The 21,401-nt window shown below is 39.4% G+C and overlaps 1 protein-coding gene across 4 annotated transcripts in view; it reads left to right on the top strand.

Moving 5' to 3' along the window:
• Positions 1-21,401, top strand: part of TRPM3 (transient receptor potential cation channel subfamily M member 3) — an 832,457-nt gene that overhangs the window by 599,676 nt on the left and 211,380 nt on the right. For all 4 annotated transcript variants that reach the window (XM_060100866.1, XM_060100865.1, XM_060100863.1 and 1 more), the window contains exon 6: positions 8,667-8,838. In XM_060100866.1, coding sequence (XP_059956849.1) covers positions 8,667-8,838 — 172 coding nt within the window. The remainder of the gene's footprint in view (positions 1-8,666; positions 8,839-21,401) is intronic.

Here is a 21,401-nt window from a genome sequence, read left to right as displayed (position 1 = left end):
CTTTTCCCGAATTTAGATGAACAAAACACATGCCAAATGAAAAATCTAGGCATGATCACAAGAAAAAGCACTTTTCATTTTAGCCTGGGGATGAAAACACAAGGTGGATTTCCAAAGCATCATCTTATGTTGTTATTAAATTATCTTGACGTTCAAGATCTTCTGTCTTCCCTAAGCTATAGATATATTCTCAGAATTTTATAACCTTTAAGAGTTGTTACATTTAATTGGCAAGTGTTCTTTTGATGTCATTTTTATATTTTAAGCCAAGAAAAATCGTTTAATAATGCAATTGATAATTCTAGTGTAGTTTTCAACTCAGTACATTTTTCATTTACTTCAAATGCAAGCCAAATGTGACTTCATACTGTAAGCTCAGAAAACGTCCCAGGAGTGTTCTTACGTGGAGTTTATTAGACTTCTATGACTAGGTTAGATAAGATATATTCAGAGGATGCGAGAGGAGAAGTTGAGACAAGGAGACCCACCCAAGTCTTTACAGTCATGAAGGAGCCAATGCTAGCTAAACCTGGACCACACTCAGGTTCAGGGCCACATTCAGTGGCATGGGTAATACAGTTTCAGTAAACACAGAGTTGAGTTTGGATTTGGACATGTTGATTTCAAAGTTCCTTTGAAATATCTATGTGAAAATGTCCAGCAGGACAGTGAGAAAGATCTGTTTACCCACTTAGATTCAGAAGGTGTCTGCATATAGATGATAATTAAAGCCACTGCAGTGGATGGATCACTACATACAGCAGAGTATGTAGAGTGATGAAAAGGAGGGCCTGATGATATCCCGGATCCTGGTGATAGCCAATATTTAATGGTTGAGCAGAGGAAAAGCAGCCTGCGAAGGAGACCAGAGGAAGGACTAAGAGGGAGGAGCAAAACCAGAGCATGTTTTAGAAGCCAAGGGAAGAGTGTGTTTTAGAAGGACTGAGTGAAGGGCAATGCCAGGTACGACTGAGAGTCTAAGGAAGGGAGGGACTTGGAAGTGTTCATCCAGTTGATCAAGACAGACATCATTGGTATCACTGGTTAGAGCTGTTTCAGAAGCATGATGGAGGATCAAGCCATATTTCAATGGGTTGAGGAGGAAAAAAAAGAAGTAGAGATGGCAAGTAGAAACTACCTTTTAGAGGTTTGTCTGGGATGAGGAGAAGGGACGTGAGTAGCCAAAGGGAGCCATAATTTGAGGGATTTTTTCTTCAAGATGGGAGAGACCTGAGTTTGTTTATATGTTTATGGTAGAAATGGAGTTAGGGATGGAGAGGAGTTAATTAATGAAATAAGTCCTAGAGTGGCCCTGAGGTGATGGGGTCCAGAACTAAAGGGGAGATTAACCGTCTGTACCCTTATAACCGAAGGAGATGAGAAAAGAATATGTAGGCAGAGAGTTGATGGCAGGATTTTGAAATTTAGCTGGAGGTTTATCATTTATCACTGAAATAATAATAACAACAATGATAATATCAACACAATTGTAGAGTTGAATAAGTATTGGCATCCATCCAAGCACTTTACACAGATAGTCATTTAATCCTCATAATGACACTCAGAAGTTGCTATTTTTAGTATCACTATCATCCTTCCCATTTTACTGATGGTGAAACGAAACACAGTGAGATTAAGTAACTTGCCCAATGTTACATAACTAATAAATTATGTAGCTGGGATGTAAACCTAGGCCATCCAATTCCCCAGATCATATTCTTACCTATTATGCAATATTACTTCTCCATATAAGAGCAACTATCATTTTTTTGAGTTCATATGTGGATCATTTCATGAGTTTTATATCTCATTGAATCCTAAAAATGACCCAGTGAGGTAGTTATAATCATTATTAATCTCCACTTACAAATGGAGACACTGAGACCAGAAGGTAAATAACCTGCCTTGGGTCATCTGGCTGGCAAATGTGTAAACACAGGAGTCAGACCATCTGCCAAATGAGGAGAGATAGTGTTTGGGGTCAGGCGTATGAGGAACGTGGAGGATAGTAGTCATAGCCCCAGTTGTAGAACAGGAACCAGGACTGATCAGAGCCTAGGGATGGAATGCCAGGCAGCTTAGAGGACCAGAGTGGGGCAGGATGGAGGTCATGAAATTATGATGCATCAGTGAATCCAGAGTAGAGGGAAGAGAATACGTTTTGAAGTCTCAAAGAAGATAATAATAATGCACCATTATATTAGTTATCTATCACCATATAACAGATTACCCCCAAACTTAACGACTTTAAACATTCATTATCTCACCGTTTCTGCGGATCAGGAATTTGTGAGTGGCTTAGCTGGGTAGTTCTGGCTTGGGGTCTCTCGTAAGGTCACAGTCAGGATGTCAGTTGGGGCTGCATCATCTGAAGGATTGAATGGGGTTACAGTACCCTCTTCCAAGATGACTCACTCACACGGCTATTGGGAGGAGTTTTCGCCATGTGGATCTCTACAGGAAGCTGCCTTATTAACATGGCAACTGGCTCCCCCCAGAGTAGGTGGTCCAAAAGAGAGCGAAGAGAAACCCTCTTATGACCTAGTTTTGGAAGCCACACACCATCACTTCTGTTTTATTCTACTTAGAAGTGTGTCACTGAATCCAGCCAGACTTAGGGAAGATTTTCAAAGAATTTCTGAACAAATTTTAAAATCACCCCACTGATACATGGTGATTTCTAAAGCAAGTAACCCCTTTCAGAACTCAAGGCCTTTTCCCACAACCAGTAGGCCCTGTATCTGAATGGTACACAGTCCAGCTCAGGACAGGGCAGAGGGAGGTGAGCCTATTCGAGCAGAAAGCCTGAAATGTGGACGGGGCAGCTCTGCAGCCCGTGAGGTGAAGAACACATTTTCAAAGTGCTGCAAAAAGATGCAGTTGTTTTCCTGTGGATTTTAGTGGGAGTTACGCGGCTAAAGTATCTGGGCATTCTTTAGAGATGGATCCCTGGGTTTGCTGGTTTCTTGTTTGGATTGCTGAGCTAAGAGTCAGCATCTGGGTTTCAATATGACCCTGCTTCATACCTAGACTTGCAGCTGAGCTGCCTGAATAGGAAACAACAAGCCAGTGTCCCCTCTAGCTCAGACCTTGCTATGATTTTGAGGATACACAGTGCCTTTCTTTTTTTTATTTCATTCTCTCAGTCCCCTTGTTTCTTTACCTCAGACACAGGTTGTTTCCCACTTCTCTGCAGTACACCCTCATCCCTCCCAGGAACGCATGCCTGATCTGAAGAGTACCTTGCCACTCCTTTTGTGTGTCTCTCTCCAAAGCACAAACCCCATTTTGCTGCCTGCTGGTGCCTTTCCTGACCTCTGTCTACTATACAGTTCTGGAGAACTCATCTGGAAATAATCTGATCAGCTGTCAGCAGGACTTTAATGCCCGGCTGAGTCACTGACAAAAATATCCAGCAGCAAAACCAACCATAATATCCTTTATAAATTTAAAATCAGGCTGGGTCCTCTGTCTTTCCTCTAAATGTCTCCTGCCCTGTAAAGGAATTTAAGATCTACATGCGATTTATAGGAAACAGTGAGGTTAGTGGGGCAGATCCTGTCAAGACGCTTTACTTCTCTGAGCCTCTATAGTTTTGTCTTTAAAATAAGCATGAAATGGATTAATCCATGTAAAAGTGTCTATCACAGTGCCTGGCATACAATAAGTAGTCAAAGAATGCTAATTTTCTTCCTGCCTAAATTATAATCATGCTATTAGGAGGGAAAGAATGACTCATTGGGCTACACATCCCCTACCCTGGTATTGCCTGGGGCAGGTTGACACACACCTCACCAGGTAATAACGTCTGGGATTGCAGAAGGCCTGTGATTGATGACTCAGAAACCTGATTTAACTCAATTCAATTCTGTTCAGGAAAGAAGTCACAGATACCCAAACTGCCCTTGCATTGTGGAAAGCACCACAAAATGGAAGAGACCCCAATATATGAGCGAACTACTTTTTTTGTGGCCAGCACACACAGAAGGTCATTGTTCTGTGCTAACTTGGAAAAGGCAAATGTATTTTTTAATACAGACTGTTCAGACTCAATTTTAGAGGTAGAAAGCCTTCAGAATTTATAGTCAAATCCTCTACCTTACAGATGAGAAAACCACCCTCTAAAAAGTTTCTTTCGATTAATATATTTTGAATATTTATTTGAGATATTACTTAGATGCAAGATTATATGTCTCCTCAAGCCAGTCCAATACTTATCACATACATTTCCTAGAGAAATTCTGAATGGGTGTGTGAACGAATGAATGAATAAATTTGAAGACTTGCCCAAGTTCACAGAAGTAATTAGGGGAACTAGAACTTGAAGTCCCATCTCCTGACTTCCTACTAAGTACTCCTGGGTGAGACCAGAACGTGCATGAAAATAGCTAGGAAAACTCCAGCAGGTGTCCTAGATCAGCTCCCAAATGATTGATTTCAGCCCATCCAAGTAAAATAAATGCAGCACGCTGCACCAACACACGAACGATGTTCAGTTTCTCCACAGTGTCTCTAGATCGGTTCTCTCCTGGCAATGATAATGGCCCTACAAATATCTTATATAAAGGCCCTCCACCTCATTAACTTCTTGAACAGCTTCTATTACATTCGCTCTTTGTTGCAAAGTCAAGGTACACAGAGGCCTTAGAACCAGAGCTTTACCAATCAGCCAATACAAAGTGTGTACAATAGATTAATGAGTGAAATACTAAGTATCTAATATCCATTTCTAAGCAGATTTCCCTTCTAGGTGTAGATACCAATGTAGTTACCAATCATGAAAGATCACTTGATATATAGGCCTGTCAGACACAATTCAGTCTTTCTTGACCCAGATTCCTCATTTGAGCTACAAAACACAGAAAATTATTTGAATGACTCTCTTCTCAATTCTCTCAAGGATGGTACATAACGTGGACCATCCTATATTCTTAGGAGAGAACGTGATCCATTACATACAATGAATACTGCAGAGCATTAGGGCTTGATTCTCCCAGGAAACACTGGCTGAGAAACGTGCTAGAGTAATCTGTATACCTACAGGTCACAATTGTTCTTGCTATGCACACATGCGCATGCACACACACACACGCACACACACACACATACACACGTTTCCAAGAAAGTCCTTTTTATGTTATGCTCTTAACAATAAAAGTTTTGCATTACCTCTAAAATTTTGTCAGAAGGAAAAATTCATTTGTATTCATGTGATACAAAGGCATTATTTTTTTCTATTTGAAAAACTTAACAGGAAGATCAACAAATCTTTTGTAGATATGCAAATTGTAACTTGAACAAAAATAGACTGCTGGTATGTTTGTTATGAAGAATATTAAGTGTATTTTGTAGACAAGTTAGACCAAAATGCATTCCTCTGAAGTATTTGGGAAGTTATTTCCAACTTTGCAGTTAATCAACAAACATTTCCACAATATCACCGTCTTAAATGACCTAGGAGGACATGCAAAAAAACCCACTTTGCATATTTTGGCAACTGATAAATTTGTTTTCTTTACTCATATTGATTGATTTAAATCTCTGTGTAAAACAAAAGTGACAGATTTGTCTCCCATCGTTTCATTTTGGTCACTAGTTTGCAACTGAAAAATCAGTTTATAGTTGTTAAGATAAAGCAGGACTTGAGAAGAAATTCACATTTGTAGATTGCCTACTAGGAGCCAGGCATGGTGCCAGGTACTTTGCACATATAATCTCATCTAACCCCCATGATGTAAGTGGTTTTATCATTTCTCTTTTACAAATTAAAAATGTGAGACTCAGATTCACACAGCCATTGACAGAACTGGGGTTCAAAGAGATTTCCATGCCTCAAACGTTCATGATTGTTCCAGGATTCAACATACCTTCCTCCAATGATGACTGGAAAATAATTTAGGACATTTAACTTATTTTTTGGATTTATATCCTCCATTATTTGGCAGAAAAAAATCCCTGCCAAAATATAACTACCTTTAACTTACTTTAACATCAGATCCAAAGAAATGGGGAGCAGTAAGATGAAGAAATTAAAATTCCTGAGTGACACTGTAAACTTGATCCTCTTATCATGATTAATTCAAATGTACAGTATTCCCAAAGAGCTGGTACACCATGTTTCACAAGAAAAGAAGGTCAAAACTCAGAAGGCTGAAGCACCAGTGTCCTTAGAATCCTATGGTGGGGGAAACAGATATGTAGAATATAGTCAGATGATTTAATTATGTTCTTTTATTCTCAGATTGTGGTGATTAAGTCAGGTTTACCCAGAATCATTTTCACTCCTTTATTTGTTTGAAAACGTCACTTTCACTGGTGGTCTTTAAGCTCCCAAGAATTAGAAAACGTGCCCCGTGTCTCATCTAGAACAAGTGTCTGGCGTTCTCCATCACAAATAGTTTAACCTCTAGAAAATCCACTGTCCCCTGCTCCTCACAGAACTGCTTTGGGATTCCCTCCTTCTTGGCATGGAGCCTTGGGGAACTACCGTTAGGAAAGAGAAAACAGTAACCTAAAGCTTTTTCTTTTGTCCAAAAGTACAGTGCAGAGGTACTTTAAGAATAGGAGAAAGGGCCTCCCTGGTGGCGCAAGTGGTTGAGAGTCCGCCTGCCGATGCAGGGGATGCGGGTTCGTGCCCCGGTCTGGGAGGATCCCATATGCCGCGGAGCGGCTGGGCCCGTGAGCCATGGCCGCTGGGCCTGCGCATCCGGAGCCTGTGCTCCGCAACGGGAGAGGCCACAACAGTGAGAGGCCCACATACCGCAAAAAGAAAAAAAAAAAAAAAAAAAGAATAGGAGAAAGTCTTTCTGCTAAGCCTTTTCCAACAAAGCATTAATATTTATTAACTTGCACTCTGTTATAGAATGAATGTTTTATGATCAAAAATGTGTAACAGCAAAATGGGAATTTTAACCACAAGCGACCTACTCTTCCAGTGATAAAGAACTCAGGATAGGGTTAGCCAACCACTCTCTCTGTAGTTCAGGGGGGACTCTCATTCACTCATCTAGACAAAGGGGTAATTGAACACTGCTCCATGTGATTACTGGAAACAATAATCACAAATTTATAGGCTTCCTTTATAAATGAGAGCCATCTAGAATAAGCTGTGAATTAATGGTATATTAATGGTACATTAACAAATAGGGACATTTATTAAAAGGTCTGAAAGATATTTCAAAAGCTCAGAATTACCCATTTTAAATTTAGATTAGATCAATTCCCAAACAATTCAGATAAGAGGGGGTTTTTATTTTTCAACTTTTAATAAAAGCACGTCTGTCTCAAGTCTTTTGAATTAATCCATTCACTATTCATTGAGTAGATTCTGTTTGCCAGGCATACAGAAATGTGGGGTTTTGAATCAGCATCAAGGTATAAAATATGACTTTTATGAGATCTTTTCTACTGACGCTGTCTTTACTGAATCACTTTGTAATTCCTTTAGCAAACTACTCAATCTTACTACAGCTTTGCCTGATGAGTTATTACATACTTAAAATGAACAAGTACATCTCAACTCTATAATTAATGTATACACTGCATAAAGGCACAGAAATAAAAGTCCCTTAGCATTTATTTCTGTCTTGTCAATTTCAGTGATACAGTACAGAGATAACTGTATGGACACCGTGTAACAGTGAGTTGGTTAAATGTTCCTTCTCATAGTCTTGAGTGAAATTTCTGCCTAAGTATTTTAGGAGTAGATTTCCAACACATCATCTTGTTTCCATTGTGTCTAAGCAGTTTGGGAAAGGGGAATGAATAAGCATAGATTTTGGAATCAGGCAGACCTGGCTGTGATTTCTGGTTCTGAGCGTGGTAAACTCTTGTAAAACCTACTTAATCTCCATCTCTGTTCCTTCATCTACAAAGTAAACATAACAACATCTACCTTGCAGGATTGTTGCAAGGAGTATAGATAATGTATATAAAACAACTGGCGCACAATAGGTTTTGTTTTTCTTTTCAGATCAAAAGTCTGAAAGACCATACTAAGAATTGTTCTGTTTCAGGTAGTCTGATTCACCATGAAATTAAAATAACACAACAAAAATTTAAGACAAGAGGTGAACATTGTGAGCCTGATTTTTATTTATCTCATAATACAGTTATTTTACATTCAGCATTTCCACTTAAGGTGTCTAATAAGACACCTTAAGGTGTCTTAAGGTCTGTTTAAATAACAGACCTTCAGATTGCTGAATGGGCTTGACAAAGATCACCCCTGACCCCATTCTCCACCCTCCACTCCCCACCCTCCACTGTACTCCAGAATCATGGTTGCTCTTCTCTGCCTATTAGATGTATGGACATGATGGAGAGGAGAAAGAAAGAAACAAAATAGCCAAACTTAAAAATTATTTTTGGTTCATCAGCATATAAACAATCAACTTCAAAATGAAACAGACATTCACTTGCCAGTTTTTGAGTACAGTGAAAGCACAAACTCTCATTTCTGTATGAATCCAGAAAATTAATGGAACACTTACTGTAAATCTTGCTTCTACCCAAAGCAGTATTAGGAGGAGGATGTAGACTATCCTTTCACTGTACCAAAGAATTGATTTCCCTTCTCTCTCTCTCTTTCCTGTCTGTCTGATTCTCCTTTTCATATTTTGCACTCTTTTCTCTGACTTCTGCCCCTTCCTTTTGAAATTCTGCAGGTTGTCCGGCCATATCAGACCATGTCCAATCCCATGAGCAAGCTCACTGTTCTCAACAGCATGCATTCTCACTTCATTCTGGCTGACAATGGGACCACCGGAAAGTACGGAGCAGAGGTGAAACTTAGGAGACAACTGGAAAAGCATATTTCACTCCAGAAGATAAACACAAGTAAGTCGGCTACTGTTCCCACTCAGCCTTCAAATAGGCTGAAAGTGAGAAAACTTGAGCAAATTTTGAACACAGATCATTTTCTACTGGGCCAGTGGTTAGAATTAGAGGAAGTCACCTAGAGGAGGATGATTGGAAGCTCAGTAAGTATTTACACAATTCGTGGACTCAAGCTCATTTATTATGTGTGAAAAATTCAACCCTGTGTGGGGTTTATAAATGCAGATAAGCTTTTCTTTCCAAACTTTTTTCTACATCTTTTACACAATACTCTAAGGAGGAAAGGCACCCTGTAGAATTTTTTTTTCTATTTATTAAGCTATTTTTGGTGGCTAAAGAAAAGAAAAAAAGGAAAAAAAGACAGGTTTTGATCTTAGCATAGATCTGGCTCTGCGAAGGCATTTCAAGGGAACTGACATTGTCTAAACTAAAGCATAATGTGTAACCATGTTGATGAAACTTTAATTCTGTCTCTTAATTTTATGTATGTATTCATTCACTGTCTCTAGATACCTATATATTTAGATATATGTCTGTATTTATGGGTGCCACATAATACTTAGCCCATAGTTACACTGAAATTATCTCTTAAGTACTTATGTGTTCTATGCAGTATTTATTGTGTACCCATTTAACTATGAGAAGGTAGCATTGTAAAAACAGCAACGCTCCCCAGAACACTCAGTGGCTTGCATTTAAATGTGGTAGAGGTATGAAAATAATCTACTAACCTTCCTCACAAAATAAAATTCAATTTGTTTTCACAAAGTAACACATGGCTTCACGGCAGGCTCAAGCTTTCTGGTAATTGTATGTTCCATCAGGGAAACTTGGATTTAATTGATTAAACTTTCAAAGCCTGCAATTCCAAGTAACAAAAGATTTTCTTTGGCTTGATAAGCTTTCAAAAATTCAGTGTAATATGATTCAACCTGTCCAAATGGCTTTTCTCATCTCTAGTCTTTTCTCTGCATCTGTCCCAAATGGATTTTGCTTGCTCTCGCCACCTTCCTCCCAGAGCTAGGATGTCCAACCGATCAGACCACAACTTCTCTTTCCTGTACTCTCTTTTCTGGTCCCACCTTTTAGGAGCTACTACTGTTTAAGCAGTCAAGTTTCATACCTTCATCTTTTTCACAGAGAAGTCTGGAATAATAGATTTTGGTGTAGGCCTGAAGTCAACATTGTATTAGAAAACTCTCTTCTAAGAATCTTCAACTATCTTTGGAAAGAGAAAACACAGGATTACCCAAAGGTAAACATCTTTGGGGAAAAAAAGAGTAGAAAAGACTAGAAAATCCATCCAGAAACCAGCAGAGATCCAAAGTAACAAAGCACTATAGCCAATGGGTGGTAGGTTTTGTTAAACTAAAATTGAATTTTATTATAATATTTGATAGGAAGGACAAAACTCATATCATTAATATTATCCATTTAGGTTTTTATAGGCTATAGCATTGCTTTTTTTTACACCAGCAGGTTAAGAATGAGCCTAAATAGGAGTAACCTGAAAGCTGAAGAAGATGGGAGCAGGGTAGACAAAGGGCAAATGCAGGGTCAAGTTCAGTGCTCAACAGTGAGACCAAATTTGTCCAGACACACAAAGCATGCCATTGTGCCAGGTCCTGGTGGCAGCTGGGCCAGGTATTTGTTAGTGTTAGGAGGAGAGCTAGGTGTGCGGTTGTGTAAGTTTAAACACCCAGCTACGGTGGTGCCAGCAGGAGTTAAAACCCAGCCAGGGCTCTGTCTGCCGAGCCCTGTGCCTTATAGGCTGCCCAAGGAAAGGATACTCTTTTCTAATTAGTCATCCCAGAGGAGACGTTGTTTTGTAACCTTTGTGCCTGGGGAAGCACCTGTCTCCAAAGCTCACAGAGTTGCTATATGTGGGGCTTGCCCTGAAGGGGAGGCTCATAGACAGTGGCCGGGCCTCCGTGAGGAGCAGAGCCCAGCAGCACAGAGTCCAGGAGAAGGCCAAGGCTGGTGGTCAGGGCATCAGGGATGCTGGAGGAGCCAGGACCCCAGGCACATGCCTCATGCCACTCGTGTGACACTGGACCCTTGCGAGCCCATCAAGGCAGGTAGTGGCATGCAGACACATTGCCAAGTGAAATCCCAGTCAAGGGTCTAGGGCGCAAAGTAGGGGATAAACACAGACCCAGGTTCCAAGCTGAAGAACCAGGTCAGAGAAGCTGGCTTGAGACTCCTAAAATGTTCCGAGTCCACAAACAGGATTAGGCCTTGGATCTGGGGTAGAGGCTGAGCCCCTAGGTTGGATTAAGTGGTAGTAGCTGGAACAGGATGGGGACAGAGAGAGGCAAATAGTCACTGCAATCGTCATAATTTATAAGCACAATTTTCCTCTTTGTTTTGGGGACTGTATTTGAGGCTTAATAGGAATCCACAGACTCCCATTCAGTGCAAATAATTAAATAATAAGAAGAAGGTTAAAGATGCCCAGAGGAGATCCCTGAGGTCACAGGAAGTTATAAGGCTCAGGGCCAAGAATTTGCCACAAGCTGTAATGAATGATGCCATGCCTTAGCTCTTCTACCAGTTCTATCCTTGAACTTGGTAGTGGGAGGGTGACCAACTTGACCCAGTTTCCCAGGGACTTTCTCAGATTTAGCATTGAAAGTCCCATGTCCCTGGGCCCCCTCCATCACAGGCAAATGGAGATTGCAGGTCGCCCTCCAAGTCAGACTCAGGAGTCATTAGTTCTACTTCTCTTTTTACTGCATTCACCCCGCAAAGCAGGGAAGGAGCAGCGAGGGCCTCAGAGCTTAAGGAGTGGCCCCAGGCTCCAGAAGTAGAGCAGGACCTTGGGATCTCCATTCAGTTAGCAGTAAAGCAAAGTGCCCACTGAGAACCTGGAAGGCTCCAGAATAGGACTGACTGAGAAAAAAGGAGGAAAAGTTGACCTGGTTAAAATAAGAAACAGGAGAACTAAGAACATAGTTCTTAGTTCATAGTTCTTAGAACTAAGAACATAGACCTTTAATGTAACTCTCTGTTCTAATCTGAACACTTTTTTTCTTTATATCATAATTAGTGATAATATAATTCTTCCTATTAAAATAAGATTTTAGGGCCTCCCTGGTGGCGCAAGTGGTTGAGAGTCCGCCTGCCGATGCAGGGGATACGGGTTCGTGCCCCGGTCTGGGAGGATCCCATATGCCGCAGAGCGGCTGGGCCTGCGCGTCCGGAGCCTGTGCTCCGCAGCGGGGGAGGCCACAGCAGTGAGAGGCCCGCGTACAGCAAAAAATAAAAAAATAAAAAAAATAAGATTTTATTCTATAGCAATTCTAAAAATCTCACCTACTTCTTAATTTCCCTCTTCAAAAGTCTAAGAAATCTAAAATACAACAGGGGAACTCAATTTTGGGAAACCCCAATTTAGCCTCCTGAAATTAGACCCTCTACCAGGAGATACCACAATAATACTGTCACCACCTATTATGCTTAGCACGACCCTGGGGGTGTCTGAATACACTCAGCATTTTACTCATTAAAGTGCCATTCCTCTTCATCACTTAGGGATGACGTGCATACCATAGGAATCTTTCCACAAGTCTGTTTCTTGCATAAATAGCATAATCTTCTGAAGAATATTTTCAAGAGACCTTTAAGCCCTTTCTCATCAACATGACAATTATGAATAATAAAATATTATAAGCACCAGCATCTTAGACTTCTCTCAGCACTCTGGCATCCATTATCTCAACCCTCCCCTCCCTCCACTCATTCCTGCTCTTAACAGTCCTTCCGGAAGTGTTGTCATTGTTTACTGAAGGACTTCTTTGCTGTTCTTTGTTCTGACATGAGCCACTTAGGAACACTCTCCCATCTGAAATTTTCTAAACTTCAAATTTAACATGCAAAGCCTCAAACAATCCCCATCATGCCTTTAGCAAACAAATATTTCTTGAACTCCTATTATGTACCAGTCATGGTTAAGGTCTAGAAAAGCAGCAGTAGATAATTCATGGAGCTTACGTCAAGAGGGGCAGAGTAATAAGTAAATAGGCAAATATATGTAGTAAGAGAGCTGTTAAGAAACATAAAGCAGAGGAAGGGATATATGTATATGTCATGGGTACACATGTCTGCATGCATGCACATGTGTGTGATGGGAGGATAGTTTAGATTAGATGATTGGGTATGGTGTAATGTATAAGCAGAGACCTGAATGAAGTGAGGGAGCCAGCTCTGAAAAGAGCATTCTGGAGGGAGTGGAAGCAGGAACAAAGACCCAGGTCTTTGATGAAGAGTACGACCTTTGAAAGAGTTGAATTTTATTCTGACAGAGTTTTGATCTGGCAAGTTATAGGATCTCCCTCGTGGTTTAAAACATCACTCTGCTGTTGTGTGTAGAGATCCACCTGACACAGGGGGCAAGATTAAAAGCAGGTAGTTGTTTCAGTAGGCTATTGATGTAATGCAGGTGAGAGATGACGGTGTTTTGAATTAGGATGACAGCAATAAAAGTAGTAAAAAGCGGTTGGATTCAAATTTATACATATCTATTTTCTTAACTGATCTTTCTTTTAATGTGGTAAAATATATATAACATAAAATTTATCAGTTTAACCATTTTTAAGTGTACCGTTCAGTGCTATGAAGCACATTTACATTGTTATGTAATGATCACCACTGTCCATCCCCAGAACTTTTCATCATTCCAAACTGAAACTCTATACACATTAAACACTTTTATTCCCTCCCTCCAGCCCCTGGTAACCATGATTCAACTTCATGTCTTTATGAATTTGTTCTAGGTACCCCACATAAGTAGAATCATATGATATTGGTCCTAAGATACATTTTGAAGGTAGAACTCAAGAGAACTTGCTACTGAATTGAGCATTCAGGAGAAGAAATAGACACATCAAGGATGCTGAACAGTCATCCTTACAGACACCAGTGTATTCTTCAAAGAATGGGGCTAGTGGGAGCCCCTAAGGAGTAAGTTTTTACAGAAAAGGGAGTTGAGGACTAATCTCTGGGGAGTTGAGACAAAGTCCTTGAGAAGGAGGGAGATGATGAGATTCAGTGCACAAATGAAGAACGTGGCCATAGGTAGCACAGGAAGAGTTTCATCCTGGGTAACAGGAGGGAAGGCAGAGTTTATGTGCGCAGATGTAGGTGGGATGGAACATTTGCTGCTGGGTAGATCAGGTAGTTCTTTATAGATGCTTTCTATATCTGAAGAAAATAATACAGGAGGTCATTGGCTAAGAGTGTGGAAAGGGAAGCGGTGTAGAAGATTAGGGAGAAAAAAGAAAAAACAAGTGTAGAGCCTGGGAGAGTGAGCTGACTAGGGAAATGTAGGACTGCCCACTTGATATTTTTGGTCATAAATTTGTAGTGGCATGAGTCAGCAGGGATGTGTGTTTGTTTCCAGGCATGTTCACCTTGAGTAGTAGAATAGGCAGAGACTTGGGTTGAGAGCCCATTGGGATTTTGCTAGGCAAGTAGAAAAGAGGAAGAGAGAGGCAAGGGAGTGAGGCTATATGTACTCTTTATACCTATATCCCAGGAGTATTGTTAGTGTCTGGATGAAAGCAGTGCTTTCCCACCCACATCTGTGCCCATTCACGAGAACATAAAATCATTCATCTAAAAGATCAGAATAAGGTGCAGAGAAGTGATTAAGAGAATTATCAAAGGTGACCCACACCTTTAGTTAGTATTGCCAAGCATTACATATATTAAGTTCAAACCATTTAAGTAAACAAAGGTTCATAATAAGCAGTTCCTCATATTTATTTTATTGTTTACATATTCATATAAGTTGAATCAAGTTAGCACAATGCTGGGAACATAGTAGCTGTTCAATAAACACGTGTTACCTGAAAGACTGAATACCAAGGGACTGCTTCAGAAAGACTGAATACCAAGGGACTGCTCCAGAAAGTAACGTGTAAGTAACCTGATGAACCTATAAAATCCCAAGCATATTTTCTGCATACATTTTTGCTGTTAAAAAAATTCCAAAAAAATTAGAGAATACTATAATAACCCCCGTAACTATCACCCAGACTCTACATTTATCAGCCCATAGCCAATCTTGTTTCCTCTATGTATATAACCACCTACATCTTCCTCCGGGTAAGTTTGAAAGAAATCCAAACAGTGTATCATTTCATCTATAAATATTTCAGCACCAAAGCATTTCTTTAACTTGTGTGGGCCACACGCAAGGTAGATTTTTAAAGTATTTCCTTAACTTAGTAGCAACATAATGGAAAATACTGATCCAGGTATCCTTTAACAATTCTTTCAAAAAAATAAAAATTAAGAACTATGTTATCACATGTTAAAATTTATCTAAAATTTTGATAATCATTTTTTCTTGTCTCAAATTCTACACTAAGATGGCCAAAAAACATTTAAAACAAATATTACCTTGCAGTTCTTAAAAAGGAAAATTAGAAAAATCCCCAGCAATTGTGGCTTTCTTTGAAGCTTTTGAAGGGAAGAATATAACTTTTGGGAAAAAAGGAAGGCTTTGCCTATTTCCAGTGGTATAAGCTGAGAGAAACAGGGAGACCTGGGGGTTCAGATCTTCATGGCTCTGTGACTTTAGGTAAATTACCGTATTTCTCTCAGACTTTGTTTCTGTGTCTATGAACCAGGGATGATAATTTTTCACAGTGTGGTGATTAAATGAGTCAACCTATGAAAGGATTCTGGCATGTGGCAGTTCAGAAACACTGATAGGATGTCTGACAGAATATCTTTACCACAAATCGAACCTGTCTCTGCTTGTTAGGGAAAAGCCATGGATCTCTGGGGTTACAGAAAGGGTCCAAAGAAAAAAATGAGACTCAAAATTATATTCTGAAACATATTATCAAGCCTCTATTAACATTACTTCTTAAAGAGTAGTTGATTTAAAGTCTTGATCTTTGCAACAATAAACAGAAAACTCATGTTTTTTCATTATTGTTGAAAATATATTCTAAACCGTGTTGTTCCTCTTGCTTGAGTGAAGAATATAATGGAGAAAATTTCATATTTCTTTAGAGAGTCAAGCTATTCTAGTGTCTTGGAGCAATCATTATGAATGTCAGTTAAGTTTGCAGAGAACTCTGTTTGGTGGAGGTATTAGAATTTGGGCTAAATGTGAATTGGTCCCGAATATATAAGATTAGATTTATATGTCAAGTTTAGATTTGGGCCAATATCAGATTTCCTTCTTATAATTTACTATTTTGTTTAAAAAGGAGATTGGAGGAAGAGGACAGAAATCTAGTTCGTTTGGGGCTCTAATTGATGAAAGTGTTATACTCCATTGTGTCTGAATTTTATTTTAGGTTTGGCTAAATGCAAAGTTTTATTTGGATTATATATCTTAGTTAATTTGTGAACATTAACTTTGTTTGTAGGAAATTTCATTATGAGGCTAGAATTTTCCAACTTTGTCATCTTCATACTATAAAGTGAAATCTGTGTCAGACTAAATCTAGTCTAAGAGACTCTGTCCCCACGGCAGTCATTATAGACACACCCATTCTGCAGTACTAATGAATGGGGATGTCTGAGTAGGTTTCGATTTTTGTAACCATTGCTTTTGCCACTGTCAGGGTTTTCTTGAAAGAGAATTTGATGCTCTGCATTTTCTTTGCCCCAGAGTAACAACTGACATTTGAGCATAGCCTCATCTAATGAAGCCACAAAGAATACTTTCTCTAAAGCAGTAGATTAAAATCTGCTTGGCAGGGGCTTCCCTGGTGGCACAGTGGTTGAGAGTCGGCCTGCCGATGCAGGGGACACGGGTTCGTGCCCCGGTCCGGGAAGATCCCACATGCTGCGGAGCGGCTGGGCCCGTGAGCCATGGCTGCTGAGCCTACGCGTCCGGAGCCTGTGCTCTGCAACGGGAGAGGCCACACAGTGAGAGGCCTGCGTACCGCAAAAAAAAAAAAAAAAAAAAAAAAAAAAAAATCTGCTTGGCAGTTCTAAGCAAACAAGTAGCAGAAATGATCACAGAATTCATAAAACACAATCAAATTTGGTATTTGAGAATATTGCTATTTAGAATTCTCTGGGAAAAAAGAACAGATGTTTTGTTATGCAGTCCCTAAGCCAGTACACCTATTTATATATGACTGTGTGCTTACTCACACAAACTAACAAAAAATAATAACAATAATAATGTCACCCAGTAGCACCGATGTCATCCCTGATAAGTTATGCTTTATGATGGGAACAGATGTTTCTGATTTCCACTGAGTTGTTTGGTACAGGAGTCCCATGAACAGGCTAATCCATAGAGTGATAAAGTCTCATGGGTTCCAGGAGATTTTATTTTTATTTATTTATTTATTTATTTATTTATTTATTTTCTTTTTGCGGTATGCGGGCCTCTCACTGTTGTGGCCTCTCCCGTTGCGGAGCACAGGCTCCAGATGCGCAGGCCCAGCGGCCATGGCTCACGGGCCCAGCCGCTCCGCGGCATATGGGATCCTCCCAGACCGGGGCACGAACCCGTATCCCCTGCATCGGCAGGCGGACTCTTAACCACTGCGCCACCAGGGAGGCCCGAGATTTTATTTTTAAAAGATCATCTTTGTGATGTGACACTCATCAATTTACAGCATTTTGTTTCAGTGAAATTTCCATAATCAGAAAAAATACTCATGACTGTATCCTTGTTCCATTACCACCATTTTTTGGTGATAATTCTTAAACATGGCTGTGGTAGTTTTCAACTAAGGTGACACTGTGTCCCGTAGGAGGTATTTTAAAATATCAGAGGGGTTTGGTTGACACAATTTCTGGTGCTCCCAAATGACACAGAGAGGAGGAGGGAATGTTAATATTCTACCTTGTGCAGGACGGTTTCACATGAAGAATTGCCTGGACCAAATGCCAATCCATCCTTTAGGAAACACTACCCTGATTATGTTCCCTTGAGTTTTGTTTTTCTTTTTTTTTTTTTCCCAAATCTTTCCAATAGCCCACACCTGATGTGGCAGGGCCACACACTTCCAATATACTCTGTCCTAGTCTAAAGGTGTAGAAAAAGCAGCAATCGTGAGCCAGCAGTGAGATTTAAAATATTGAACAACCTGTGAAGACTTTAGTGTCCTCAATCCACATCATAGGCTGGATGTCAGCCCTGACATGTCCTTCAGATCCTAACATCCCTTGCTGTTGGGAAGTTCTCCCTTATATCCAACTTCATTTGCTCTGAATCAGTTCTCTTCTGGGTGAGGACCAAAATCATCATCTGTGTTAGAGCTCTCAGCTTATTTGAAAACTGTAAATGGACTTGAATTGACCTTTCTGCCATAATGGCTGTAAGGAAGCTGTTTTTCATTTGAAGAGACACACTGACCTGCTTAACAGGCAGAACTGACTCAAGAAGTAAATCAGAATTTCCATTTCGGCAGCACCTGCTCTTAGCACCACTGCTTTTTATGTTTCAGGCTCAGTGACTCCAGAAATGTGCTCAATGCTGGGGGCTCTACTGTCAGAGTCCTTGATGTTCAGAGAAGTCCTACAGTCCACAGTTATTAGCTGATTTGGGGGTAGAAACAGAAGCCCAGAAATGTGATTGCTTTACCTGCAGGCCCCTGGAGAGCCTACTAACTAGAATTCATTGCCAAGGGAATATTTTAATAAACCAAGGTTCTAGGAGAATAAAGCGTTTGAAACTGAATACAAAGAGACCTCTAATTTTTAATCTATATATTACTGAGAATTATGTTGGAAATCAGGGAGCAGGGCAGTAATATAAATCTTGAGTGAATGAATAAATTCATGATGTAAAATGCCATAAAGCAGTGCTTTTTAAAAAGTCACATTTCATTTCTAGTATATGTCTCTCATTTCCCTGGACTGTAATAGACCCCTTATACGTATTAGTATTTTTCTCTTGTTAAATTATGAAGCCAACTTACCCTGGAAATTTGACATAGATTATCTAAAGAATACTATTGACATCCTTACTATTAAATCCTTACTATTTACCAACCTCTCTGACACCAAAACTAGCGTTAGTGTCATGCATAGTAAGTGCTCAATAAAGAGTTGCTGTTTGGCATGATACAAATTTTAGTGATTTTGACCCAGTCATATTATTATAAGAAATGTGTGAATTTACAGTTTCAAAAAAATTCCAAAAATATTTTAGCAACAGCAGCATTATTGAAATAAGCATGTAGCTTCCTGGGAGGCTATTTTAAAGGATTGTAGTCATTTATATATAAATAAATAATTTGTATCATAAATACTACATAAATTATTTATTTTTATTCTTATTATGACTGTTAAGTAAGTCTCATTTCTTTGTATTTATACCAAATACAGAGAGACCAAGCCTGAGTGTCAACAATAGCACAGAGAGGAAGGCATATGACAAAGGGAAGGTCCAAGGTATGAGTCACATCAGAGTTTCCTTGGAAAGTTTTCCATTTTGGAGTAAGTTGGATAGCCATACAGTAAGAGGTTAGAGTTGGCATGGAACCATCGGGTCCCTTGCCCACTGTTGACATTGCAGACCTAGCAGGACACTTTTCCCACTGAGCCTTGATACAGCTCAGGACCATTTTGCATTCATTAAGACACAGCACAGGTTCTGCTGCTGTAACAATGACTCAAAACAATGGATGCCTCGATGAGACAGGAGTTTATTCCTTATGCATGTGTTATTCTGAACATGAGTCCAGGCCTTTTGTGGTAGCCTCACAATGTTGAGGACTCAGATTTCTTCTTTCTTTTGCTCTGCACATCCCTGTTTTCATGGTCTGCAGGAACTCACTATCACATCTACATTCTGCTCAGAAGGAATCAGGAAAAAGTCATAACTTGTTCCCTTAAAGGCACAACGAGGAAGTCATATACAGGATTTTGGCTTACATCCTACGTGCCAAACATATGCTTCATATCACGCCCTTTCACTCTTCACATGTGTGTTTCTTAGTGATATGTAGTTGAAGAGTCTTCCACTGGTTCTGGAAATTGTAATTTCCCCTTGAAATGGGATTGAGACTAGCTGTCGAAAACTATATACATTATTTTAGACCATCCTGGTTTAGTTAACTTTTTAGGTTAACTCAAACAGATCCTCCTAGCCTCAAAGTAATTGCATAGGCTGTACTATGCATAATTTGTATACATTCCATAATGGATCCATAGCCACATATTTTCTTGTACATCATTTGTAACCTTTAAATACCTAAATATTAAAAATAAATAGAAGAGATTCAGTTCCGTGTTTCTGTGACATTGTACTTAATATTAATTTTTCAAAGGTAAATCCTAGGAAATAATTCTCATGTGACCTACACAGGACTGTACTCTTGGTAACAGGCAGTAGAATGGAGATTGCTCGCCTCTCAAATCCTTCCTGAGGGGGAAAGGTTGTAACTGGGCCTTGGCCCAGTTAGGGGAAAAGGACGAGAAACCCATCTTAGAGAGTAAAAGCAGCAGCGCATCCTCCGACTCTGTTGAGGAAACGTTTGAGGAGACCTGGAAAGCAGATGCATTTGTGAGAGATTTAAGGCTCTCTTATACCAGTTATCCAGTTTGACATTCCTACGTTTTATAACCCCTAAGTGATAACTAATAATTTGGCAAGATACAGCTGAAAGGCTCTTGAAACCTTCTGAATGCCTATAAATATATAATTAAGAGTATTTCCTGACACTGACAGTTATAAAAAGATTAATTAGTGGAACTTCTCTTAACAAATGGTGAGCTGGTTCACCTTGTTTTAGAGACTGAGATACATGTGTATTACTGGTCCAACCCTAGTTAGTTTTTCTTTTGATTTTAGCTTGTGTTCCTCAGTAAAACCAAAAAGATAGAGCTAAAAGCAGTTGGGGTTTCTTTTCTGTCTTAAGTGAATAAAGCCTATGAGGATCTATCGCCGTACAGTTTTAATGAAACCACAGGCCGGCACTTTAAAAATAAACCTTGCCTTTCCTCTCTGGGTATTCTTTGAATAGAACAGTTTCTTGGCCTTATTTCTGCCTTGCCTCTATATTTTTTTCCCTCATCTTTTTATAGTACCAAACTCAGAGGTATTGTGACTTTTCCATTCAGACAAACTAAGTTTCTGTAGAAAATAGATTCAATGTTTAGAAACCCCATTAGAAAATAGTATAAATAAATTCAAAAAACAGTTGGGAAAGCAAAGAAAATATTTGCAACCATGACAAAGAATTCATTTACATAATAAGCAAAGGGCATCTACAAATCCTAAAGGAAAATCCTGTAAGAAAATGGGCAAAGTATATCAACAGGAAAATCTTGGGGAAGAAAATACAAATGCTTAACTTCACTCAAAATTAAAGAAATGAAAGCTAAGACAACAATGAAATTTTTTTAACCTATCAAATTGACAAAAAACAAAGTTTAAAAATATCTGGTGTCAATAAGTGTGTATAGAAATCTGTACTGGAGGGTATGCAAATATGGGCAACCTTATCTGGAAAATAATTTGGCCACCCCTATTAAATTTTAAATGCACATACCTTTTGGCCCTGTAATTTTACTTCTAGGGATTTATTTTATGCATATTTATTGCCATATTGTTTATAGTAATAAAAATGGAA

The sequence above is a fragment of the Mesoplodon densirostris genome, chromosome 6, assembly GCF_025265405.1.
Source record: "Mesoplodon densirostris isolate mMesDen1 chromosome 6, mMesDen1 primary haplotype, whole genome shotgun sequence".
NCBI lineage: Eukaryota > Metazoa > Chordata > Mammalia > Artiodactyla > Ziphiidae > Mesoplodon > Mesoplodon densirostris.
The sequence above is the reverse complement of the archived record's forward strand: the minus strand, read 5'-3'. Positions and strand labels throughout refer to the sequence as shown.